Source organism: Paecilomyces variotii, assembly GCF_004022145.1.
Source record: "Paecilomyces variotii strain CBS 101075 chromosome Unknown C8Q69scaffold_1, whole genome shotgun sequence".
Taxonomy (NCBI): Eukaryota; Fungi; Ascomycota; class Eurotiomycetes; order Eurotiales; family Thermoascaceae; genus Paecilomyces; species Paecilomyces variotii.
In genome coordinates, this window is record NW_021167140.1 from 3,784,155 (window position 1) to 3,807,194 (window position 23,040).

Here is a 23,040-nt window from a genome sequence, read left to right on the forward strand (position 1 = left end):
TCCCGACCGATGGAAACCGATGGATCGCCCGCGAAACAAGGCCGCCACCTTATGCGCACAGCCGGCGGGCAGCAGCCACACCCCGCCAAGGACAGTGGAGAGACCGACATTCTGCCAAGTTCAAATCCACATCCCACGCTCATTTCATACCGATTTCTCTTGTATAGCACACGACCACGCTCGCTCCCTCTCCAGCCCTGAGCTCTTGTTGCGATTTATTCTCTCGCGCCCTGAGATTCATCCGCACCTGGAGGTTAGGGTTGAACCACACGGGGCGCACCGATCGCCGCCTTTTACGACGCAGTTCCGTTTTAACGAAAGACAGTACACGCCGTCACCATGCCTCCCAAGAAGCAAGATCAGCCGAAGAAGGCGAAGAAGACGGTCGAGGATAAGGTGAGTTCCTATCCATATCATGGAGAAATCTTAGATCCGGATAATGTGGCTGACAGTTGATTTCGCAATAGACCTTTGGTATGAAAAATGTACGTTGTGGACTCCGCATCTCGTGGCGCACATCCCCGGAGGACGTTAACTAACATACCAATCGTACAGAAAAAAGGTGGAAGTGCACGGAAACAGATAGCGCAACTACAAGCTCAAGCACAGTCCAACAAGTCCATCGACGCTAAGCGGAAAGAGGCAGAGAAGGCGCGCCGTGAAGCGGAAAAGGCTGCGGCGGAGCAGGCCAAGAAGGAGGCGGCGGAACTCTTCAAGCCTGTGCAAGTTCAGAAGGTTCCCTTTGGTGTTGACCCGAAGACAGTGTTGTGTGTCTTCTTCAAGCAAGGGAACTGCGAAAAGGGCAAGAAGTGCAAGTTCAGCCATGACCTCAGCGTGGAGCGCAAGGCTGCGAAGAAGGATCTCTACTCCGATGACCGAGATGCGAAGGCGGAGAAGGAGGCCGATACCATGGACAAGTGGGACGAGGAGAAGCTACGGAACGTTGTGCTGAGCAAGCACGGCAACCCGAGAACCACGACTGAGAAGGTCTGCAAGTACTTTATCGAAGCGGTTGAGAACCAGAAGTATGGCTGGTTCTGGACCTGTCCGAATGGAGGAGATAAGTGCATGTACCGGCATAGTCTGCCACCTGGGTATGTTCGGCTATTTTATTGTCTGCTTGACTGCGTGCTAATGCTATATTTAGCTTCGTTCTGAAGACAAAGGAACAGAGGGCCGCAGAGAAGGCTCTGCTGGATAAGTCGCCTCTCAAAACGCTTACGCTGGAGGATTGGCTAGAATCCGAGAGACACAAGCTCACCGGAAAGCTCACCCCCGTTACGCCGGAGACCTTCGCCAAGTGGAAGAAGGAGCGTCTAGATAAGAAGGCCGCCGAGGAAGAAGCCCGGAAGGCCAAGGAAGCTACTGGACGTATGATGTTCGAAAGTGGAAAATGGAAAGCAGAGGACAGCAGCGAGGAGGAATCCGAAGATGAAGACAACGAAAATGAAACCTGGAACCTGGAAGCACTGCGGAAGGAGACCGAGCGGTTGCGTGCACAGAAGGAAGAAGAACGGCTTGCCAAGCTTCACGGTGCTGGTGTCGTACCAGATGGGCCGGTCGAGACTGTCAGTCAGCCTGTGGTACAGGAAGGTGACGGCTGAAGCGGGCCTTAGTTGCTATGTTCCTCTCTTGTCTTTCTTTCTTCACCGACACTAGCAGGTCAAGAAGACCTCGTGTCCGTGACCTGATTGCGTGGATGATATACGCCTATTATGTGGTTCTTCAGCGAGCCAATCCTGGCTATGCATGCATGGATGTCGGCATGTTGAGATGTGTCGACTGGCGTTGTTTTCTGGGTCCCCAATCTGTAGCAGTTATCTTCTACGGAAGAGCTTCTCGGGGGACATTACGTATGTATGGGGTTTCCAAGATTCCTCGTTTCGAGATAATTCCTGGAAGTCTGGTGGTACTTCAAAAGAAATGGTATGAGTTATTGCGCGTATTTCCTATTCCGGAATGCGTTGTTCTTCATTGTGCAAATCAAAATTCGCAAGGACTATCTTAAATACAGTAAATGCATCCAACTACTAGATCAATGCATGTGATTTCGCGCCACAACTTCAGATACGCGAGTCAGAAGATATGACAGATCACCAGACTAAGACGTCCGGTCAGGAGACTATTACTTCTCTGCTACGATCATGCTAAGTATCAGTAGACTTAAGTAGTATATTTTCATTGCCTATCGACAAGACGATTTAGCTATGCAATTTCATGTCGTTCACTACCATCCCCCTGCTAATATACATTCCTTTCATCATGCCATACCTTACATCCCCTTAATCTGCATTCATAGCATCATAAACATCCACATCCTCCTCTCCCTTACTCTTCCTCGCGCGGTTCCCATCACGATACGAGGCAGGATCCGGGACCGGGTTTCCATTTTCATCCATTCCGGTCTCGAGGAGTTCTTCGACCGGCCATGCCGTAACGTCTTGAGAGCGATTTCGGCCTGAGCTGGCTTCTGCCTTCTTCCTGTCGACGGCCTTGCGGTCCTGAGTGGTGTTACGGATCCGGCGCTTCTGATCCTGGGCTTCGGGGAATCGAATCGCCGTTTCGGTCTTGGAAGCTGGCATTTTGGATATTTGTGTTTCTAAGTATATTAAAGTATTCGGGGAGGATTTAGTTTGATGATGATAAGAGGCTCTTGATAAGATGTTCCTATGCAGCTATGTTAATTATTCGCTGCCTTTTTAGCTTTGTTGTATTGTGAAGTATATATTTCGAGACAAACTCAAGTATATAAGGAAAGAAAACTTACCACACTCACTGAAGAACGACCTTGTATCGGGGTATGATAATCTTCAAAACTCAACACAGAACAACAGAGACAAGGCTGGATTTAGCCCTCTCATATATTCGTGGCTTGTGGCAATGATGATACGAAGATGACGATGACGGCGAAGTTTGTTGATGCTGATTCCCAACACGGTACCGAGTTTACCTGTCCGCGTCACGTTAGGAATATCATTGGTGACCGCCTCTTGCATGGGGGAGCAAAGCGAACATTACTTCCCATGATGCCTTTCGATGGATCTAGGATGGCGACTGGATCGAATCCTCCTCTTGCCCTATCCTCCGTTCCTTTGGATCGTGCGACAGCTTCCACCGTGCGTTGGTAGGCAAGCTTGATGTGACATCTAGGTAGGGAATCCATAGAGCCATCGCGTGCACTTGGCTGGTAATGGGTTGTCGATCTGGCGCAGGTGACCGCTGGTCTTCGCCTCTTTCTATTCCTTCTTCCTCGCCCGATGTGTGCACCGCTTTCCGAGTCAAGATCCATCCCTCCAATGCAAATGTCATTACTTCAACTGATCTGCTAGCTTTATTTATTATATTTACTCTGACAGTTTGCTAGCTTTAGTAACATTCTTGAATTTACTAATTTACATACCCCTTTAGCTTTTATCTATTGTACCAGATTTGATAACTTTTTGAATTTGCTAGATCTATCCATTATATCTCGATCAACTCTATTCGCTCTACTCGATCGATTATACTTTCTTTCCCAAGTCTATTTTACTAGCTCTACTAGGTCTGCCAGGTCTGCTAAATCCTCTAGATCTGCTAGAGGGGGTTGAGGATTAGGGGATATAAGATATAACTAATACATTCTTTTTTATGGTAATTAGGATTTACTACTATATAAGGTCCAATTATATACAAAATCACATAACTTAGTTATAACTATTCTAGCTTACTTAGTCATAACCGCTCAGCGCATTTCTTACTGCTTTGGCCAGGCCGCCGTAGGATAACTAATACTATGGTGGTGAAAATATAACGCGTCGAAGAATGATTGTTGAATGTTGATGCGAAAATAGTCAGCTTGGCCATGTGGTCAGCTTAGCTGTGGATTAAGTTACGTATATTCAAGTTTTACGTACATATCACCGCGCATCTATGCCTTGATGCATTACAGGGTTCCTCACATCAATGCCCAGCCCAGTTCGTGAAACCTCTCTAATGATTGTTACAGTAGTACGCTTTAGTTTAGTAGAGCAAATCTTTTCCCGTCTGACTAAGATTCTGCTTATTTTATTTTTCTAACTACTATTATACTCTGTAGATTCAATTTATCTACCTAAAAGGGAAGGCAATGATTATTAGAGGTGTACAGTGGTAGTGGCCAAAGTGGTATTGATCGGCTCTAGACTCCGACCGTTCTGCACGTGTTATTACTCCTGGACGTGGTACAAAATCCTTCGCCTATACAGTTAAACCAACCAATAAGCTGAATATCTTCTACTGCGTAAATTAGTACTCTTATTGGGTAGCTTGTTCGAAACCTGGAGTCGACGACCACATTTGGTGGAAGGCCAAGCCATGTACTGTGTGTCTAAGACATAGGGGAGCACAGTTCTTATTCATCTACCTCCTCTAGGCCCTCTAGACCTTGTATGAGATAGGGTTTCTATAGGTTTCTCCGGGGCGTTTTTCTATATGGTTACATTCTTATGCGCAGGACTTCAGTGAATAAGCACGGATGTAGTGTGGAATCACGACCAATATCGAGTTGTGATACAACAATTATGGTACAGCATGTTGATCTAGGTAGGTTAACTAATCAGTCTGACACGGCCGTCAAGATCGAAACGGACTTGAAATGGAACAAACAACATTGGGTAGCTTGACAATCCCTTGGCTGGAGCTCCATGATGACTGCATTGAAATTGGTGATCATGTTTTGTCACCTCTTCTGCGGGGATCAGAATGATTCCTATATAAGACAGCTCCTTGATGTCGCAATTTACAAGATATCAAGCTCATCAAGACCAGTTCCGCCTGTGATTATTTGATCCATCTTTCCAATCGTCTCGATCACCGCTCTAAGCCTTTCACCATGCAGATCACCAAGATTTCCCTTTTCCTGTTCGCTGCCATAGCTGCGGTTGCCAATCCCATTGATGCCGAGTCCGACGGCATCGTTGAAAGAGACGTGGATGCTGCCGACATCACGTACACAGGAGTGAGATTCATACAATTCGTGCCCACATGAAAATGAAACCAAGTACTAACAACAACTCTCTAGCAATGTTTCAGAAAGAATAATGAATGTAGATACGTGGCTAATGGGAAGACACACTATGTCAAGTGCCCCTCTAAATTCGCCAACAAAAGGGTATTATTTTCTCTTTTATTCTTAGGTATATTGACCTCGGCTAACCTTTTTATCTTTTCAGTGCCAGATGGACAAGCATAAGTGCACATTCGACTCCTACAGTAGAGTGGTCAACTGTAACGCCTAATAGCGATAAGACTATTTCAAATGGTTGTTCCTGGGCATTCTTCTTACGAGAAAGTGTGAGATGCCGTGCGATTCTCAATGCCTACAATTCGCGTCAAGAGGGGCTAGGGAAAAAGCAATATTGAGCGTATGCTGGGTTGATACATGTGTGATCTGCATTCCCAGCATCTCGCTTTTCTGTGATTCTTGCTATGACCACACTCGTTTAGTATCTAGCTGGATATTTGTGCTTATCAAAAAATCGCTCATTGAATACCTGGTATTTTTTGAGTATCTTCTGTCAATCAGAGTATACCCTAGCCATGTTTCTATTGCTGAGTTACGCTAGTAGCGTGACGCTCTGGTAGCTACCATGTCCTTCTCGAATTGGACCCGAGGGATTGAATCTCTCTGACAGTTTTAACAATTCGGAGTTCGACAATTACCAGAACTCCAGAACATGTTAATTTCATCTGAATCATGTAAGTGGTGTAATCGTATCTTATTTGTACACCTTAGAGGATAGAGCAGACATGTAAAGGGCTGCATTGAGAAAGAAGAGTAATAATATTCGACTCGGAAACTAAAGTGGGAGAGAAGCTAAGATAGGAGAGGAGAGAGATCTGACTGACATCTTCCTTGGCATCTCCTTTGGGGCCTCCCTTCGTTTCTTACTTATTTTGCGCTATCCTTCGAGTCATCCATGGAGTCTTCGTCTTCATTCTCTGTAGCTTCACTCTTCAAAAGACTCTTCAGGCAAAGGAGGTGTTTTTCCTGATGCAAGGCATCTCCGCCGTTCTGGTATGCTCTTAGAATTTCAGAGTTTCGTTGCTCGAGTTGGTTGAGCATGTAGCCAATGGCATCGGTGGCGTACTCTACTAAGAGATCCTCTTTGGCCTCCTTGGCTTCCTCCTGGATCTCATGGAGTCGCTTAAGCCAGTACATGTATCTCCATGGTGAGAATCCAGTGGGTGATCGCTGCCCAAGCTCCGACTCGATGAACATCGTGCCACCCTTGCTGACGATACTGGGACAATCGTTCCAATAGACCTCTGAGAGTAGAACAAGATTGGGGCCTGTATGGTAGAGCCAAGCCACGGCAGCTGGCAACAAGTGACAAATTTCAAGCTGATGCATGCTTCGCTTTGGATCTTCATCATCCAACTCCTCCCCACTGCGAAGTCCCTGTCTCTCCTCAAACAGATTGCGGAATAGAATGAGGGCAATCTGGCACAGCTTATCCTTGCAGACGCGAGTCGATGCCAGTTTGGCCAGGAAAGTTGCAAAGTTGAGTCGGTGTGTACCTGACATGGTCGGGAAGTCGCTGTTCCAGAAGTCGGTCATGTCGGTGGCCAAGAAGGGCAGATCGTTCCACAGTGTGCCTTCGACGGTTCGTGCAATATCAACACCATAAATTCCTCGCACAGGACGAGTCAGCGGCCCCATTCCTTGGATACGGACGATGTCGAGGACAAGACCCTCGTGGTCGGGTGTTTCGTGTGAGATATTGCGACCGAGCTGGTAGTACATATACCACATAGAATGAATGTACTCTTCGAGGGAATCCACGCCATCTCCAACCTCGCAGTATCGGGAGGTGATGATCCAGGTTCGGTTACTGAAGGCCGCGTCCCGAATCTCCTTGAATTCTCCCCGAGCGATACACTGACGCGTGTCCTCCTGGTATCTCTGAAAAGCTTCTGATGTGGTGAGGTGAGGGGTGCCTCGAGGCGAAGGGCTGAGCAGTGAATCACGGAGATTATGCATTATGACGGGTCAATGATTTCGATTGATGGGTTGGTTCGGTTGCAATAATATGGTAAGGACAAAGTTGAATGAAGATGAAAGAGAAGTGCCAACCTGGTAGAACCCCAAATGGGGTCTTAAGTCGCGGGGAGAGGGTGAACTGGAAGTGAGAAGATGAGGGATTTCTCTCAGGGGAACTCCTAGGCAGCAGTGTAAGAATTATTATGCTGCTAGTCGGACATCTGGTCAGTATCTGAATCCTTGTGTTCATGGATGCGGTTTTCTTTGTCTCTTGTCGATCACCCGGTGGAGGGGTGGCAATGGCAGGAATAATTCTTAATGGTTCTTAAAAAGTCTTAAAACTACAGTGAAAACTCACAGTATCCAATTTTTGGTAACATCACACAAGGTCTACTTTTAGTCGAACCTGCACGAAAGGACTGCTCGCTTCAACCTTGGTTTTTAACCTAGAGTCTATTGCAAGCCATGGTCCACAATTGCTAAAGTGACTATGGTGTGAGGATCTGGATTGCAGTGAGTGTTGTCAGAGAAAACACACATCAGTTCTAAGGGATACGGTAACCTAGACATATATAGTGCTTTGAAAGCCAGCTTTCCTACTGCCTTTCCAACATTGAGCAGCCTTTTTTTTTTCTTCAATGCGCAGTGTGTAGTTCGAGCCGTAGGATAATAACGCATTTGAACCCTGGAGTCGACTTTTCTACGTTACATCGTGTAGTAGAGCCGCGTGATGTTGCCAAAAATAGATATCTGGTTTTTAAACCACTGGGGTCTTATAACTGGTATTCGTTGACTTTCAGGTATCATGAGGGTTGTTCTCAATGACTCGAGTATTATATGCTCTTACTCTTATGAACGATTTGTTATGAACACCTCACCATCTCATCCCTCCATCGCATACTGTACTAGATTCCATAGGCTCTATAGCTAAGTTGAGCTCGAAGGTCACAGTTGAACCATAGTGGATGACGCTCCCAAGACCTAAAGAACGTATGATATGTACATTTTACTTCGTATTGCTGGCAGTTACAAATATTCCGTTGTGTTCTATCTGATAGCGGAGAAATCCGTAATTATGAAGGAACGACATACCATAAGATTGCTGTGAAACTAAAGAAATAGCTCCTTACAGAGGCTGGGTGGCATTTTCCGACAGCGTGTCAATGCGTCCCAAAAGGTATTCAGCCAGACGGTAAGCAGCCGTGGGGAAATACTGCGGGATCATGTGTCCACTCAGTTTGACTTCGGCATAAGTAAGGCCTCTTTCGGTCCTGAATGTGCCCGCAGTACCTGCTCCAGCCAGAGTAGAGAGCGAGGCTTGGGGGTGGTAGGGAACGTAGAAGTCATCTGAAGGCTCAGCGCTGAAGCCCTGGGCTCCGTTCCAGGTCATATTCTGGATTACTAGGCGGGTTCCCTGGGCGAGGAGAATGAAATCCAGCAAGCCGTGGCCGATGATCGTCCTGTTGGCTTTCTCAATCACGGACGGGAGAACCGAATAGGACGATGGTTCGGAGTTGTCTGTGCCACCCACGAAGACTTCAGTGTCGGTACACTCGGCCCAGTTCGTCTTAGGTGCGTTGATCGCTTTCTGCACCTCTGGTCTATCGAAGTATATCTTGGCTCCAGCAGGAAGGTAGTCAAAGCTTCCGGGGAAACCGAGCACGTCCCAGAGGGTTGGGCAAGTAGTGGCCACCTGATAGACATCGAAGCATGGATTAATGTCACTAGCAGCCACGAACACAGAATCCCACAAGTCGCATTCTCCGTCCGTGGAAGGAGGCTCTGGGAACTTCCCCTTCGGTGGGTAAACGAGGTTTTCTTTGATATAGTCCTCGTAACCACAGGACTTATGCAGAGAGTGCAGATTCTCGACGAAGCTCTCGTTCAGACTCAGGAGATGGCCCCAGTAGTCGACGAATGGGGTAGTAGGGACTATGTCATTAGCACAAGTCTAAATCGGAATGACGAGGAGAAAGAAACCCACTCTGTTCCTGGATCGCATCCGAGCTCAACGAAGGGTCAAAGATCATGATACTCTGGATATTGTAGTATTCGGTGTTCTCTTTGTCAAACATCGCATTGGCGATGTACGGGACATAGTACCCAGCGTAGCTCTCTCCCGCGATGTAGACCTTTCGACCATGGAGGTTGAAGGTGTCGACAAAATTCTTGAAGAATCCCAGGAATTGCTCTGCGACGTCTTCCTCAGATGTTGCATTCGGCGTTCCTTGAGAAAAGCCGGTTCCAACGGGCCTGATGAGAAGCGTCAGTTTATCGTTGTTTTTAGTCAAGGTACATTTTGTGCTCACTGTTCGACCCAAACCATGTTCGTCAAATTAACCCAGGTATACGGGTTCTTAACAGGCTTGAAGGTTCCATACTGCCACAGGAAGGGCCCGTTTTCTTGGAGCAATCCCTCGAGCGAACTGCATCCCGGGCCACCGTTAAGCCAGATAGTGATTTCGTCCCCCGCCAAAGGATTGTCGGATGGGAAGAACCAGAAATACAGCTGCCTTTCCTCCTTGGGGTCGTCGGAAATGGGCAGAAGGCCTGCGTAGGATTCACCAATATCCCAATCCACGTCGGGAATATTCGCGCCGTTGACCGCGAATTCTATTCCGAGTTAGATATCATATGAGTTTCCGTCTCATAGCAGCTATTCTTACTGTATGATTTCTCGTTCAGATATGGCGAATCCTGTTCCGCGCGGGCGGCGATAGGGGGAGACGGTACAGATCGCGCAACATGCTGCTCCGCAAGCCGGGGAAGCTTCTTGCCGACATGTTGCGGACTCCGATGAGCAGCTACGGGTCCAATGGCTCCCAGGGCTGCCAGAAAGAGGCCGGCTAACTTCATCTTGACCGTGACTGGCGTCTCGCTGCCGACGTGTTCTGGCAGTTGACCGATATCTACACAGGAAGATCGGCGATCCGGCCTTATATCTCTCCCCCGTGCACTAGGTTTGCTCAACTTAAGTAGTTGCACAGACCCATGGGCTTTACGGAGTATTTTTTTCTCATTATTTCCACTGATGTGACGTACCGGTACATCCTTCGGCGTTGTTCCTGGCCGGAAGATATGGGATCCCACCCGGATGGGCCTATCTTTACCGGATACGTGCAAGCACGTTGGACTTGCAGCAACCGGAGACGTGGATCGTGTAGGAAGACCGACGGAAAACCTGGGGACCCATCGCGCGCTCTGTTTTAGCCCAGACCAGCCGCGAGATGAAAAGCCTAGGGAGCTTCCTGTTTTGGCCGAAGGAAGCACACATTCCAGGAGGCATAAACTATAGCAGTGTTAGATTATTGGACAAATAGCGGTAAGATGGTGGCTTATTCGTTCCGGCGCCACAGCAGCCGATTCAATAGGGGAAAGATAAGCACCATTATTCAATCCTTCCTGCTCCATAGGTAGCGTGGTCATGGCTTGAAGAAGCTTGAAGAATAACTTGGCAAGCCAACCAGGTTGAAATGTCTGGGGCAGAGCCGATAGTATCATACTTATTTGTTCACACTGTCATGCATTTGCGTAACGGCATAGTTAAGTAGATAAACTGCAGAATCTTGATTCTTATCAGTGCATGCTAGCACCGCGCAATTGTTTTGCGTGAGGAAATGCCACGCGACACCGGATTCGCTCAGGACATTCTTCACGCGATTCTTTCAAACAGACTGCGTTCATAGATCAGCTTAGCTAATATACAATTATTGTCTCTGCAAGTGGAATATATGAGAGACAGTCACCTTTGATGCTTGTTTCGTAGTCAGTATGCCAGTAGATTCACATAATTTATCTATCGGGCCAGCCGCCCGAGTGGCGATTTCGGGTGCGATAACGACTTGGGCGGGGTCTAGGTAGCACCGATGTCATCTTCTTCCATAGATATAATCATATGGCTATATATGATTTGAAGTAGACAATACACAGATCCGAACAACTTGTCGGAGAGGAGTGTCTGACCGGTACACTTTAACCTGAGAATGTCAAGCGGTTCCTCTGCAGTGGCGCCCAATCAAGCTATCTCAAATGGCACTGTCGACGTTAATAGAGACTGCGACCAGCAATCCTATTAGCTCCATTGTCGGCTTTCTAGCAGGATATATATCCTGTGTATGTACTTATCGCATACTCTTCCACCCTCTTTCAAAAGTCCCTGGACCTCGAGTCGCCGCATGCACATCGCTCTGGCTGGCTTACCATGCGTACATCGGTGATGAAGCTACGGTCATCTATGAGCTCCACAAGAAGTATGGACCTGTGCTGAGGATAGGCCCAGAAGATATCGACATCGCAGAAGGGGATGCTATTGAGACCGTCTATCTCGACCGGGGTGGATTCCAGAAGTCTCGTCCATATACGAAATTCGATATAGATGGCCACCCGACGATCTTTTCGACTTTGACGATGGATGAGAGAGCAAATCGGGCCAAGGCAGTGGTGCCGTTGTTCTCTACAACGTCTATCAGGAATTCGAACCAAGTCCTCTGTGGGGTCATCGACGAATTCGTTTCTCGACTTCAGAAAGAAGCGGCAACTGGCCAGCCAGTCAATGTGTTGAACCTCACGCGATCTATGGCAGTTGATGCAGTTTCATCTTATCTGTTCCAACAGAATTATGGCGGCATCGCAGAAGGAGCCAGTGAGATGTCTGCCTCTCAGTTTGTGGATGCCTACGTGGGCGTTGGCGCTTTCTTCTATTTCCCAGAGCCGATCGCGGGTCTGGCAATGAGGATATTCGATATGCTAACATCCAACGAACATACTGCCAAATCGTTTCAAGTCGTCGATAACTTTGTTCACAAGCTAGTAGCCTCCACGACTCCGGGAAGTGGCAGTTACCCAAGTCGTCTTCTAGAGAGATCCATTGGCGTACAGCAGACGAGAGTTGAATGCAAAGACTTGATATTTGCGGGCTCTGATAGCACAGGCATGAATATGGCAACTATATTATGGTATCTATCTCGAAATCCGGAGATATGATCGTCTCAAGCAGGAAGTCCTACAGAAAAGGCACAACGATGAAGATCCCACTGCTGGTCCATATCTCAGAGGCGTCGTCAGGGAAGCCTTGCGTCTGTCGTGGGCAAACCCAACCAGACTACCGCGTCTGGTGCCAGAAGGGGGGTGGACATACAAAGAATTCCATTTCCCTTGTGGCACAAACGTCGGGGTAAGTGCTTGGCAAGTCCACCAGGAAGAAGACATCTTCCCGGAACCTCGCGAATTCAGACCAGAGCGATGGCTTAATCCCAGTGACAAGATGTTACGGAACTTCTTCGCCTTTGGGAAGGGAAACCGAACATGCATAGCGCAGAATCTAGCATTGACAGAGCTGATGCTGGCGACGCAGAAAATCGCCGAAACAGACGCTCTGCGGGGAGCCAAGGCGGTCCAGGATAAAATCGAGATTTATGAATGGTTCAATTCAAGGGTGAAAGGGGAGAAAATCGAACTAATCTGGGGAAAAAAATGAGGTGGCCCAGGGGGTCTTATCAATAATACTTAGTTGCTGATGTTACATGTAGATAACCAACGAGCTTTAAGTGTTGATGTAGTCACCTTGATAAGGGACGGCCAAAGCCGCCCAAACTTATGGTATTGTCCTCCAACCCCTCCTTCATGTTCATGAACCCCGCAAAGTATCTCAATGGCATCGTCAAATACACCTCGTGCAGAGAATTCTTGTCGTCGCTGTCACCGCCGAAAGAAGAAATGCGATAGATCTTTACCGCAATGTGAAGCGTGCGAACGAGCAGGCTCCAAATGCAGCTTCTTGGATGAACGCAACCAAATAGGCTCTTTTCCTCTCTCGTACGTAGATGCTTAAGATCACGCATATCTCTTTGTGGCCTGTGTCCATCAGTAAACTCACTAAGCGGAGTAAATAGGTACGTCCAGAGTCTACAGAGACGTGTCAAGGATCTGGAAAGGCAACTCTCTCTAGCTTTGTCCACGTCGAGGAACTCTGAGGACTCTATCTACTTAGATCCCAACAATGGAAGCTCGCCTCCTTTGGAGACGTTCACTCCGGATCGTCCAACGACCGAAGAAATCGCGGTGCCTTTCATTCCTGCTTCAGCAACGAACAATTTGTCTCCTACTGTAGGTACGCGGGGAAGGGCACACTCACTCGCGTCGGAGCTGGAGCTGCTATCGCTATCGGCAACAGCAGAACGCTATCTTGGGTCTTCTTCTGGAGTTTCGTTTGCGAAACTTACCCAAGCTGTGTTACGAAGACTGAGCCCCGATAAGTCTTCATTTGTCTTTGAAGACGATATTGAACAGAAGGGGTCCCCAAATGAGAACCAAATTCTAGATCAATTCATCGATCCCTTGTCTTTTCGAAAATACGGGCCCTCCTCTTTGATATCATCGTCTTCTGCATTCAGGACATTTCCGGAGCTGAACCAGCAGGAGCAGTTGGACGTCGTGGAACTGGAACTCCCTCCACAATGGCACGCAGCACACCTAACGGATTTCTACTGGTCTCATTCTCATACGCTATATCCGATAATTCGCAAGAATGAATTCATGGGCGCACTGTGGAAGATTTATACCGAGCCGGAAGACCCTCTGATGCAGTCACCTCTCTGGCTCTTCCGGGTTTGGATGGTTCTTGCCATCGGATCGACGGCCTACTGCTCTGTTAGCTTGGTGGATGAGTCTGAATCAGTTATGTTCTTCAATAAAGCTATGACTTATTTCGAGGATGCCTTCTCTTGCGGAGATATGGTAAGTGCGACCTTAATGATATCTCAATCATAAGGTCGAGGCTATTAACCGATGAATAGGCGGCTTTGGAAGTTTTGATGCTCCAAGTATCGTACTCCTTCTTCAACCAGCTAGGCCCAAGTATGTTTCTCAGAGTCCTCTTCCATTCAGGCGCTAATGCTGATATGATAGACACATGGTTCCTTGTTGGCGTCGCAACTCGAATGGCGATAGGGATGGGGCTTCACACGTCATCAACTTATGAGAACATTCCCGTAGATGTGAGCGAATACAGGAAACGCATTTTCTGGTCATTATATATGATGGATCGTGTGGTATCCATGGCATTGGGAAGACCTTTTGCCATGCGTGACGAAGATATTGACGTTGAAGTGAGCTTTTCTTCATGTCCAAGAACCAAGGACGAAACTAACAGACCCGCAGATTTTCGCAGACGTTGATGATGAGAATATACGGACAGACAGGATAGTCCCCCAAGACCCACTTCAACCATCGAGCATGCAAGTCCCCCGACATATACTTGCACTGCGAAAGATCGCGAGCGTTATTGGGGAAAAGGTCTATTCTCAGACAAAGGCACGCGGGATGGACCAAGGGCAGCGCGACGAAGTTATCCGTCAAATACATAAACAGCTGGTGGAGTGGCGACGAAGTATGCCGTTTCCTTTACCAGAGCTACAGGGATCGCGCGTTCCTCACCTGAGTTCCTCATGGTTCGATCTAAATTACTATACTCATGTTACAATGCTCTACCGGCCGTCGCCATTGTGCCCTATTTTGGATGTTCCCAAGGTCAAAATCCTCGCCGAATCGTCTGCAATGTCTATTAGGCAGGCAACGAATATGCATCTCCAACAGAGACTTTCTTACAACTGGCTAAATCTGTTTGGAGTGTTTACCTCGTCGCTTGCATTGATGTACTCGGTTACGGCGCAACCAGACAGTCTATCATCTGCGCTAGAACAAACAGGGGCAATAGGTGATTTGGAGCTGGCTGTAGAATTACTGGGTACTTTTGGAAAGAAGTTCCCCAGCGCCTTGAAGTGCCAGAGTATGATACGCGAAGTTGTCTCTCGCTTGAAGGACCACCTTGTTCCACGAGACTGATTTATGAACTGCGGCTGAAGTACAGTACTATTGGGTAAAGTCATGACACAAAAGGATATGAATGCAAATTCTACGTATTTAAGAAATTGACGAAATAATGGTAGAATGGTATTAGTCCAAGAGACGATGAATGGCCTCTGTCTATGTACACAAATAATGTTAACAGAGGCCCGTGTTCAAAAAATATGGTCTTTCTATATGGGATTTATGCTTCACAATTCTAAAGCAATGACTTCTACATATAACAACCTGCCAGTTGCTTATTCGTTCTTCACGGCATATAGGACGATAGGGATAAGAATAATGTTGGCAATTCGAGTAAGCTGTCAGAAAATTCATGTTCAGGCTTTCTATCACTAAGGTATCGCAGTAAACGGTCAAAGTCGGGCCGGACGAAAGATCTACACGAAACATGAAGTATATCCGCTTAAGCTCGCTAGAACCGCTTATCAAGATTTTTGTTTTTTTCTTTCGGTAGTCTTATGGCCCCGCGCCATGTACAGTACGTATAGTCCTATAGATGTTTATAGCCAATTGCGGAGACTCTTTATCAACGATGCTTTTATCGGAGCGCCCGAAACCCCGACAATGGATCACCAACCAAGCGCACACAGTTCGGTCATCGAAGTGATGGGAGATTGGATTTCCGAGGTTTTTGAATTTGACACTTCTGTGAGTATGATATAAGACCCGAGTGCATTGCATTTCCTTCTTCCTTTGTTCTTGCGGGGTTGACTGACAGAAGGGTCGCAATCACGGCTTCGTCTCGCCAGCAATATGGAAACCTTTACGGATCTTGATCATGAGCAGTACTTAAGGAATATTCCAAGGGGATATGTCACGTATATCCTAGGAGTTGCATTCCTCTATCTACTATACAGGGTATGTGGCTTGGTAGGGCCTGCTGTGACTGTGATATTATGTACTGATGTATGTACTTTATGTAGTGGTCGATATCTACGGATATTCCGTATATAAAAGGAATACCGGAAGTCCCAGGAGCATTGCCCATCTTTGGCCACCTTTTAACCCTTGGTGACGACCATGCAACTTGGTGCGAGAAAAAATGGAGAGAGTAAGTACCTAGGTTCTATCCTCCTTTTCCGGGTCGAAGGATGTTGCTCATGCCTGTCACTGTCGACAGGTACGGCTGGTCTGTCTTCCAGATCCGCTTAGGAAACACCCGTGCAGTGGTCGTAAATTCGTTCGACGACTGCCGCAAGATGCTGATCGGTCACCAATCAGCCTTAATCGATCGGCCAACGCTATACACGTTCCACGGCGTTATCAGCTCTACTCAAGGCTTCACCATCGGTTCTTCTCCTTGGGATGACAGCTGCAAGAACAAGAGAAAGGCTGCTGGAGCCGCACTGGGACGACCGGCCTTAGGACGCTATCATCCCATGTTCGACCTGGAGAGTTACTGCATCGTCCGAGACCTGCATCGGGATAGTAAGAATGGAGCACTTGAGCTGAATATCAGGCCATTTATTCAGCGCTATGCTCTCAACACAACCTTGACTCTTTGTTATGGCATTCGTATGGATGAAGTCTATGACGAACTGCTCCGCGAGATCTTGTATGTTGGATCAGCAATTTCACTTCTCCGGTCCGCGTCTGAAAACTACCAAGACTACATCCCTATTCTGCGATATGTGCCCAACAACAAGAAGAATTCACGTTCGAAGGAGTTGAGATCCCGGAGAGATAATTATCTCAATCTTCTTCTCGACAAGGTCCGCGCCATGATCCGTCAGGGAACAGATAAGCCCTGCATTTCAGGAGCGATCCTAAAAGACGAAGAGACGAAACTAACCGGAGTCGAGGTCAGTTCGATTTGTTTGTCACTGGTCTCTGGCGGGTTTGAAACTATCCCGGGTACTCTTACATCTTGCCTTGGCTCCCTTTCCACTCCGGAGGGCCAGGTCTGGCAGGACCGTGCATACGAAGACATCAAACGATTCTACCCAGACATCAAGCAGGCTTGGACAAGTAGCTACCAGGAAGAGAAGATTCCCTATATCAACGCCATCATCAAGGAAGCTGGAAGATTTTATACCGTCAGCGCTATGAGTCTTCCCAGGAAAACAGTCACGGAGGTAAACTGGAACGGCGCTATCATTCCACCCAAGACCATGATCTTAATCAACGCGCAGGCTGGTAATCACGGTACGTTCATCATCTCGTATCTTCTACCCACTTATGCTATCTCTTCTTGAACCGAGTTCCTTCTAACAACCTCAAAGACGTAGATCACTTCGGTCCCGACGCTGCCAAATTTGATCCTGAGAGATGGCTCTCATCCATCGATCCGCCCACTGAGAAACCTTCCGTAGGCCTTAACCATCTCAGTTTTGGCGCTGGTTCACGCGCCTGCTCCGGACAGCTCATCGCCCAACGCCTCCTCTACACCGCGCTCATACGTATTCTCTCCTCCTACAAGATCGTGGCCAGTGAGACGGAGCCACCGAATACGGATTATGTCGAGTATAACCAATTCAAAACAGCGCTGGTGGCCATCCCGAAGGATTTTAAGGTTAAGTTGATTCCAAGAGACACTGCGGTCACGGAGGAATGTTTGAGAGAGGCGAAGTTGAGAACAGCGGATCATTATAAGGAGTAGTGCAGTGGTCGATAAACGAACAATCCTTTTTTTCCCAGACTTAAATATCAAACATTATCCCCCATTCGAATTTAACCTTCTTGCTTATGTTTCTACCTGAAGTCCAGAGAGCTAGAGCATCCAAAGCAAATCCCCAGAGACTCATATTCTAGTCTTAATCTGAATTGAACTTACATCCGTTTAATAACAAGATAATCTATATCTTCAATTCCATATCATGCAAGCCTCCACTACATACCTTGCTTCTATGCTTATCCGGATTCAACTACTCACAAGCGGGGTTCCCGCACTTATCGTCCTGTCGGTCTATCCGATGGACGGATTGACAATTGCCGCTCGCGGACTGCGGGGAAATACAATCATAGACACGATTAGATTAAACGACCAAGTAAAATGAATAGTAAGCCAGTTTTATAATCTCGGTAGACAACGATAATGTCTCTTAAAAAGACATGATAGTGAAGTCTTCCCTCATATATTCGTAAGAAGGGTGTCTCCCAGGTAAATATAAACCATGTCAGCAGTCGAAGTTTCGACGTTGTTTGGAGTCAAAGGCCGCGTGGCCGTCATTACCGGTGGGAGTAGTGGGATTGGGTTCATGATTGCAAAGGTATATCCTTTTTCTATTTCATGGATTGTTCGTTTTCGCCCTCGGTACTTTCATGCTCAAAGCGTGTTATATTGATTCCTATCTCGTGGAGATCACAGGGGTTCGTGACGAATGGCGCAAAGGTCTATATCTGTGCTCTGCCTACGGATCCAATTGCAGAGAAGGTTGCAGAGCTCAATTCACTGGGAAAGGATGCAGGAGGGAGTGCTGAAGGGTATGGTCCATCGTGTTGCGTCCCCTTCGCGTCAGGATGGCTAATGGATGCAAAGAATTCCCTGCAATTTAATGTCCAAAGAATCAATATCCACCCTAGCATCTGAGATCTCCCAACGGGAAAAATACATTGATATCCTTATTTCCAACGCCGGCATCCGCCGTGATCCTCCACAGCCATGCAACGTCCTAACAGCTTCCCTTCAAGACCTCCAAGCGTCAATGTGGTCATCGAACTACTCAGACTGGGAAGATACGTTCCGAATCAACACGACCGCACATTACTTTCTATCCGTCGCATTATTCCCCCTCCTCGCAGCAGCTGCAGAACGGATTCTTCCTGACGGTTCGAAAGGGAGAGATGAAGGCCGCGGCGTGATAGTCGTGACTAGCAGCTGCGCGAGTCTACATAATTGCACAAATGTGGATTTGACCAGTTACGCAACAAGCAAGGCTGGTACGGACCATCTGGTGAGGTTACTTGCGAGCAAGTTCCAGAGATGGTATGTTAGAGTGTGTGGGATCAATCCTGGGTTTGTTCCCAGTAATATGAATCCTGTGGGAGAAGAAGGGAATATGTTCAGCGCGCTGTTTGATAAAGTCCCAGCCAAGAGGGCTGGGAGGACAGAGGAGATTGCAGGGACCGTGTTGTATCTATGTGGTTTGGCTGGAGTGAGTGTATTGGAGTTCTCTTTTGATATATTTTTGACACAATGGGTGTGATGCTAATTTCGACATAGGCGTATGTAAACGGAGTTTCTCTGTGTGTTGATGGTGGAAGAATTCTTTTGGCAAATGGACAGGAATAGAAGACTGACGCAAGTCGTCCAATGCCTTTAATTGGAAAATAGAAATATGGTTCTACACATGCTAGGAGTGTGTTGTCCTAAGAGGAGTGACAAAGACACAAGATCTATTGAGTATTATTTCGATCCAATCGAGCAGGAATGGACATCCACTTGCGTCTTGAACGCCGAAACTGACGACATCCGCGGCAGTAGCAGTGCTAGGTCCGTAAGAGAGAGTCTTTCACGCAATTAAAACGGGCAGTAATAGGATAAAGTAGATGACTGATTATTATCAGCTCGGCGAAGATACGTAGGATCTAAGACCGCTTGGCGTAGGTACCTAGAGGTGCTTGGCATCAAGATACTCCATGTCCAGACTCCGAGGAGATGACCCAACCGGACTGACACGAAAGTTAAGCCAAACCAGACTACGAGTCCTCCGGCTCTAGATCGTCGCGGAGTAGCGCTTCAACTTGAAGGCTAATCGAAAACTCGGCGATAATACTTGGTAGTCGTACCGGATCGGGCAGTTAGCCGCGAGTCGGAAAAGCTGGTTGACTCACGGCTGAATTGCGCCATTTCAACTACGCGTCCTCGTAGATATTTTTTTTTGCTTTCGTAGAGTCTTCTCTACAGAGGGCTTTCGGTCCAATTCCACGCAAAGCTTTCTGCGACAAGATGGCGGCTTACGCACCGCAGACGCAAATCGCGGCGCCGCAAGATATCGAAGCGAATGAAGAACAATTGGAGAAGCGCCAGCCATCTGCAATTGCGCAATGGTTCAAGGAGACCCTGGACACCAACCATGCTGACCTGGTGTTTATCATCTGCTCTCTGATTACTGGCCTTTCGGATGGAAGCGCCTACAATGCGTGGTCCTGTTTTATTTCCATGCAGACAGGTATATAGGTCCTCTTGCCCCGCCTCAAGGCATCGCTGACAGCAGCGAAGGAAACACCGTCTTCCTCGGTCTGGGCGCTTCCGGACAGCCGTTCACCAAACCATACGGATGGTTGAAATCTCTCGTCTCGATCAGTTCTTTCTTCTGCGGCGCATTCACCTTCAGCCATGCGACACGTCGCGCGGGACCCCGTTTGCGTGGAACACTGTTCGCCTCGTTCCTGGTTCAGTGTATCTTCATCATGATCGCAGCCGGTCTCATTGAAGGCGACCTTATCCCTCACACAATCAACGACTTGTCCCTGACGAGCGGCCGTCTCTTCCTCGAGCTAATCCCCTTGTTCCTTCTCGCATTCCAGTTTGGTGGCCAGTTGGCTGCGAGTCGAGGAATGGGATTCAACGAAATACCTACGGTCGTTCTGACGAGCGTCTACTTTGATATTGCGACCGATCCAGCTCTAACTGCGCCGCCGACGCAGAACGTCAAGCGCAACCGACGTATTGGATCTGTGACGGGCATTCTGGTAGGAGCTATTGCGGCGGGCTGGCTCAGCCGGAGTAGCGGCGGCATGCAGAGCGCGCTGTGGATCGCGGGAGGATTGAAGTTTTGCATTGCGATTGCTTGGTTATTCTGGAAGCCGATCGTAGAGAAGAAGTGATCTGGTCCGTTCTATATAATGATGATAAGAAAAGCGTGTAGGGGGTTGGTATAGACAAAACACTAGAGCGACGTCTGCAGGGTCGCAGGGCTGAGGTAGTCTCTTGGCATCAGCATGATCTGATTTTCATGGCAGTAGCATTTACAGGCAGAAGATATTATTACAGTATCATAGAATCATAGATAAGTCGATTATCGTATCCTGCACTCTTTTTTCCTCTTTCTATTTTTCTATTTCTTTTCTTTTTCTTCAATTATCTTCGACACCGCGGGAATCCCCGACGAGCGACTTCGGCGGTGACAGCTTATCGCTCGGATTATCTAACTCCCCCCAGCGGAGGTCTCCGATGCCATCAGTTATTTAATCGCACCTCCATCCAGGACTTGTCCTTCGTTCACACTTCATACACCAGAACCGCAATATCGCAGCTATCTTCACAACGAGAACAAACAGCAGATACCGGAAAATCGCGACGATGGTTGGCGTTCAGTCCATCCAGGTGCCCGAAAAGTCAAAGGTTGACTTCGGAGCCATTATCACCGGCCTCGACGTGGAAAACCTCAGTGGTAAGTGATGCACCATGGTATAGGCTACAAGGGATAAAGATTACAAAGTCATGGGAGCACTCCGGGGAACGGTAACCTCCTCAAGGTAAGAACAAGTGATATGCGGCTCGCAAGAGACAAGCAGGCGCTGATCGTTCTCTGCAGACGAGGATTTCGAGCTTCTCCGCGATACCCTTTACAAGAAGAGCGTCGTAGTGATCAAGAGCAAACCGGATATCTCCGCCAAGGCCCAGTATGAGCTCACTCGCCGATTCGACCCCGCTTGCGAGAGCTACGGTCATGGCAAGACGCTCGATGCCAAACGCAGCATCCTGCACCCGGATCTGAAGACTGTCCCTCACCAGCCGCAGGTGCAAGTCATTGGAAATGGCTTCGTCCCTAGCTATGAGGGTCTCGAGAACATCACTCTCCGTCATCCGCATCATAAGACGTTCCACAAGACCCGCATCCCGGATGAAGATGACCTGGCATATACGCGGTTCTACCGATGGCATATCGACGCTGCTCTTTATGACTTGAACCCACCTCGTGTCACTTCGCTCCTTGCCGTTTCTGTGCCCAAGGGTCGCAGACAGACGGTGCGATATGATGATGGCACCGGAGATGAGCTGGATGTGCCGCTGGGAACGACTGCGTTTGTCAGCGGCTACAACATGTACAATATTCTGTCTGAGGAAGACAAGGAATTCGTGCGCACCAGCAAGATCGAGTACGCACCTCATCCGTACATCTGGATGAGCCCAGCCAAGTCGCGTCCCGACGGACTTGGCATGTTGTCGGAAGGTCTGGAGCTGGCAGAGTCAGAACTGCCGCCAATTGAGCCCGAGAAGATCAAGATCTTCCCCATGACGTGGAAGAACCCAGTCACTGGGGAGCTGGCACTGCAGATTCACCCGTCTGCTGTCCGTCGCATCCATCTGAAGGATGGCAGTGTGATCGACGATCTGGCCAAGGTGCGAGAGATCGTGCATAGACTGCAGCGTCCGGCTATCAGTCCGGAATATGTCTATCCGCACGACTGGGTGGAAGGCGATCTCGTCCTCTTCAACAACCAGGGCGTACTGCACTCGGTTGTTGGAGCCTTTGCCGAGAATGAGGTTCGGATCTTCCGCCAGTGCAACCTGGCTGCGAGCACGCCGCCTGTGGGACCGGATGCGTAGATTACTCGTTTCTGTACCGAGTATAGTTTGTCTTATCATCTGTCTAGGAATTGCAAGTAGTTAAATAGTTAATGAAGGTATAAAGCCGCGATCAGTTCATTGCCAACTCAGTTTGATATATTCATCCAGCATCCTAGTCTTCTCTTAAACAAGTCAGTCATGGAAAATCGCACCTAAATGATACGTGGACCACAAACCCGTAGTACCATATACTGTACAACATCCACGTAATGTACTGTACATATGTACAGTACAACATCACGTACATGATCCATCCCAGCATAATGCATATATAACATGGAAGTAGTACATACAAATCGGAGAGAAGTACATAATTACCTCTTATGGAATCTTGTAACCCCTGCCCTGCACCTACCACTCAAGCACAGGTAGTTAAGCAATACTTACCGAAAAGTCTAGTACTACAGTACTCTCTTCTACTGTTGTAAGTATACACTACACGAAAAGGCCACGATTCCCGAATCTTCCATGACCTCCCCATTTTCTTATATGGTATAACCGCGTTTAATAATGATCCAGAATAGAAAATAAGTAAAAAATACTGTATATACAATCTTAAGTCCATGGATTATAATAAAAAAAATTACTTCCAGGTACACTAGAATAATGTGGCCAGCTAGGTACGATGCTACCTTTTCCTGGAAGCAAGCTTCATCGA

At 47.8% G+C, this 23,040-nt stretch overlaps 11 protein-coding genes across 11 annotated transcripts; 8 read left to right on the forward strand and 3 right to left on the reverse strand.

Annotated features, from left to right (window-relative positions):
• Positions 1-339: 339 nt before the first annotated feature.
• On the forward strand, positions 340-1,604 carry C8Q69DRAFT_396889 (CCCH finger DNA binding protein; the record flags this gene model as incomplete). Its single annotated transcript, XM_028627761.1, has 4 exons — positions 340-396; positions 468-485; positions 556-1,094; positions 1,148-1,604. 4 exons carry the CDS (start codon positions 340-342, stop codon positions 1,602-1,604), a joined length of 1,071 nt encoding a protein of 356 aa, XP_028489736.1.
• A 539-nt stretch (positions 1,605-2,143) lies between these two features.
• Positions 2,144-2,771, reverse strand: C8Q69DRAFT_47294 (hypothetical protein). The gene has a single exon (XM_028631008.1). It carries the CDS (start codon positions 2,580-2,582, stop codon positions 2,283-2,285), a length of 300 nt encoding a protein of 99 aa, XP_028489737.1. The 5' UTR covers positions 2,583-2,771; the 3' UTR covers positions 2,144-2,282.
• A 1,928-nt stretch (positions 2,772-4,699) lies between these two features.
• C8Q69DRAFT_453640 (antifungal protein) lies at positions 4,700-5,485 on the forward strand. Its single transcript, XM_028629641.1, has 3 exons — positions 4,700-4,975; positions 5,039-5,128; positions 5,190-5,485. Exons 1-3 carry the CDS (start codon positions 4,850-4,852, stop codon positions 5,253-5,255), a joined length of 282 nt encoding a protein of 93 aa, XP_028489738.1. The 5' UTR covers positions 4,700-4,849; the 3' UTR covers positions 5,256-5,485.
• On the reverse strand, positions 5,486-7,320 carry C8Q69DRAFT_453641 (hypothetical protein). The gene is made up of 2 exons (XM_028629642.1): positions 5,866-7,320; positions 5,486-5,706 (listed from the first exon to the last, which is right to left on the reverse strand). The coding sequence occupies exon 1, from the start codon at positions 6,998-7,000 to the stop codon at positions 5,909-5,911; it is 1,092 nt and encodes a 363-aa protein (XP_028489739.1). The 5' UTR covers positions 7,001-7,320; the 3' UTR covers positions 5,486-5,706; positions 5,866-5,908.
• Positions 7,321-8,126: 806 nt separating this feature from the next.
• On the reverse strand, positions 8,127-9,856 carry C8Q69DRAFT_503593 (carboxypeptidase cpdS; the record flags this gene model as incomplete). The annotated part of the gene is made up of 4 exons (XM_028632503.1): positions 8,127-8,932; positions 8,985-9,253; positions 9,310-9,613; positions 9,667-9,856. The coding sequence occupies 4 exons, from the start codon at positions 9,854-9,856 to the stop codon at positions 8,127-8,129; spliced, it is 1,569 nt and encodes a 522-aa protein (XP_028489740.1).
• A 1,173-nt stretch (positions 9,857-11,029) lies between these two features.
• Positions 11,030-12,517, forward strand: C8Q69DRAFT_512884 (benzoate 4-monooxygenase cytochrome P450; the record flags this gene model as incomplete). Its single annotated transcript, XM_028633303.1, has 2 exons — positions 11,030-11,955; positions 12,014-12,517. The coding sequence occupies 2 exons, from the start codon at positions 11,030-11,032 to the stop codon at positions 12,474-12,476; spliced, it is 1,389 nt and encodes a 462-aa protein (XP_028489741.1). The 3' UTR covers positions 12,477-12,517.
• Positions 12,408-14,877, forward strand: C8Q69DRAFT_47547 (fungal-specific transcription factor domain-containing protein). Its single transcript, XM_028631196.1, has 5 exons — positions 12,408-12,814; positions 12,892-13,735; positions 13,795-13,855; positions 13,907-14,106; positions 14,159-14,877. The coding sequence occupies exons 1-5, from the start codon at positions 12,651-12,653 to the stop codon at positions 14,840-14,842; spliced, it is 1,953 nt and encodes a 650-aa protein (XP_028489742.1). The 5' UTR covers positions 12,408-12,650; the 3' UTR covers positions 14,843-14,877.
• Positions 14,878-15,436: 559 nt separating this feature from the next.
• Positions 15,437-17,640, forward strand: C8Q69DRAFT_453649 (putative cytochrome P450). Its single transcript, XM_028629643.1, has 5 exons — positions 15,437-15,514; positions 15,616-15,724; positions 15,790-15,917; positions 15,987-17,011; positions 17,089-17,640. Exons 2-5 carry the CDS (start codon positions 15,620-15,622, stop codon positions 17,463-17,465), a joined length of 1,635 nt encoding a protein of 544 aa, XP_028489743.1. The 5' UTR covers positions 15,437-15,514; positions 15,616-15,619; the 3' UTR covers positions 17,466-17,640.
• Positions 17,641-17,880: 240 nt separating this feature from the next.
• C8Q69DRAFT_453652 (hypothetical protein) lies at positions 17,881-19,238 on the forward strand. Its single transcript, XM_028629644.1, has 4 exons — positions 17,881-18,075; positions 18,174-18,289; positions 18,345-18,960; positions 19,029-19,238. Exons 1-4 carry the CDS (start codon positions 17,980-17,982, stop codon positions 19,095-19,097), a joined length of 897 nt encoding a protein of 298 aa, XP_028489744.1. The 5' UTR covers positions 17,881-17,979; the 3' UTR covers positions 19,098-19,238.
• A 441-nt stretch (positions 19,239-19,679) lies between these two features.
• On the forward strand, positions 19,680-20,818 carry C8Q69DRAFT_453656 (DUF1275 domain protein). Its single transcript, XM_028629645.1, has 2 exons — positions 19,680-19,884; positions 19,944-20,818. Exons 1-2 carry the CDS (start codon positions 19,755-19,757, stop codon positions 20,633-20,635), a joined length of 822 nt encoding a protein of 273 aa, XP_028489745.1. The 5' UTR covers positions 19,680-19,754; the 3' UTR covers positions 20,636-20,818.
• On the forward strand, positions 20,819-22,514 carry C8Q69DRAFT_453658 (hypothetical protein). The gene is made up of 2 exons (XM_028629646.1): positions 20,819-21,201; positions 21,346-22,514. The coding sequence occupies exons 1-2, from the start codon at positions 21,111-21,113 to the stop codon at positions 22,359-22,361; spliced, it is 1,107 nt and encodes a 368-aa protein (XP_028489746.1). The 5' UTR covers positions 20,819-21,110; the 3' UTR covers positions 22,362-22,514.
• The last annotated feature ends 526 nt before the right edge of the window (positions 22,515-23,040 follow it).

Excerpts from the sequence above, each read along its gene's own strand:
- C8Q69DRAFT_47294 (XM_028631008.1), bottom strand. The coding sequence starts at position 2,582 with ATGCCAGCTTCCAAGACCGAAACGGCGATTCGATTCCCCGAAGCCCAG.
- C8Q69DRAFT_453640 (XM_028629641.1), top strand. The coding sequence starts at position 4,850 with ATGCAGATCACCAAGATTTCCCTTTTCCTGTTCGCTGCCATAGCTGCG. Across the intron at positions 4,976-5,038 it reads CCGACATCACGTACACAGGA|CAATGTTTCAGAAAGAATAA; the intron begins GTGAGATTCATA and ends ACAACTCTCTAG. Across the intron at positions 5,129-5,189 it reads CTAAATTCGCCAACAAAAGG|TGCCAGATGGACAAGCATAA; the intron begins GTATTATTTTCT and ends TTATCTTTTCAG.
- C8Q69DRAFT_453641 (XM_028629642.1), bottom strand. The coding sequence starts at position 7,000 with ATGCATAATCTCCGTGATTCACTGCTCAGCCCTTCGCCTCGAGGCACC.
- C8Q69DRAFT_47547 (XM_028631196.1), top strand. The coding sequence starts at position 12,651 with ATGGCATCGTCAAATACACCTCGTGCAGAGAATTCTTGTCGTCGCTGT. Across the intron at positions 13,736-13,794 it reads CCTTCTCTTGCGGAGATATG|GCGGCTTTGGAAGTTTTGAT; the intron begins GTAAGTGCGACC and ends ACCGATGAATAG. Across the intron at positions 13,856-13,906 it reads CTTCAACCAGCTAGGCCCAA|ACACATGGTTCCTTGTTGGC; the intron begins GTATGTTTCTCA and ends CTGATATGATAG.
- C8Q69DRAFT_453649 (XM_028629643.1), top strand. The coding sequence starts at position 15,620 with ATGGAAACCTTTACGGATCTTGATCATGAGCAGTACTTAAGGAATATT. Across the intron at positions 15,725-15,789 it reads TCCTCTATCTACTATACAGG|TGGTCGATATCTACGGATAT; the intron begins GTATGTGGCTTG and ends TACTTTATGTAG. Across the intron at positions 17,012-17,088 it reads CGCGCAGGCTGGTAATCACG|ACGTAGATCACTTCGGTCCC; the intron begins GTACGTTCATCA and ends ACAACCTCAAAG.
- C8Q69DRAFT_453652 (XM_028629644.1), top strand. The coding sequence starts at position 17,980 with ATGTCAGCAGTCGAAGTTTCGACGTTGTTTGGAGTCAAAGGCCGCGTG. Across the intron at positions 18,076-18,173 it reads TTGGGTTCATGATTGCAAAG|GGGTTCGTGACGAATGGCGC; the intron begins GTATATCCTTTT and ends TGGAGATCACAG. Across the intron at positions 18,961-19,028 it reads ATCTATGTGGTTTGGCTGGA|GCGTATGTAAACGGAGTTTC; the intron begins GTGAGTGTATTG and ends ATTTCGACATAG.
- C8Q69DRAFT_453656 (XM_028629645.1), top strand. The coding sequence starts at position 19,755 with ATGGCGGCTTACGCACCGCAGACGCAAATCGCGGCGCCGCAAGATATC. Across the intron at positions 19,885-19,943 it reads GACCCTGGACACCAACCATG|AATGCGTGGTCCTGTTTTAT; the intron begins CTGACCTGGTGT and ends GGAAGCGCCTAC.
- C8Q69DRAFT_453658 (XM_028629646.1), top strand. The coding sequence starts at position 21,111 with ATGGTTGGCGTTCAGTCCATCCAGGTGCCCGAAAAGTCAAAGGTTGAC. Across the intron at positions 21,202-21,345 it reads CGACGTGGAAAACCTCAGTG|ACGAGGATTTCGAGCTTCTC; the intron begins GTAAGTGATGCA and ends CGTTCTCTGCAG.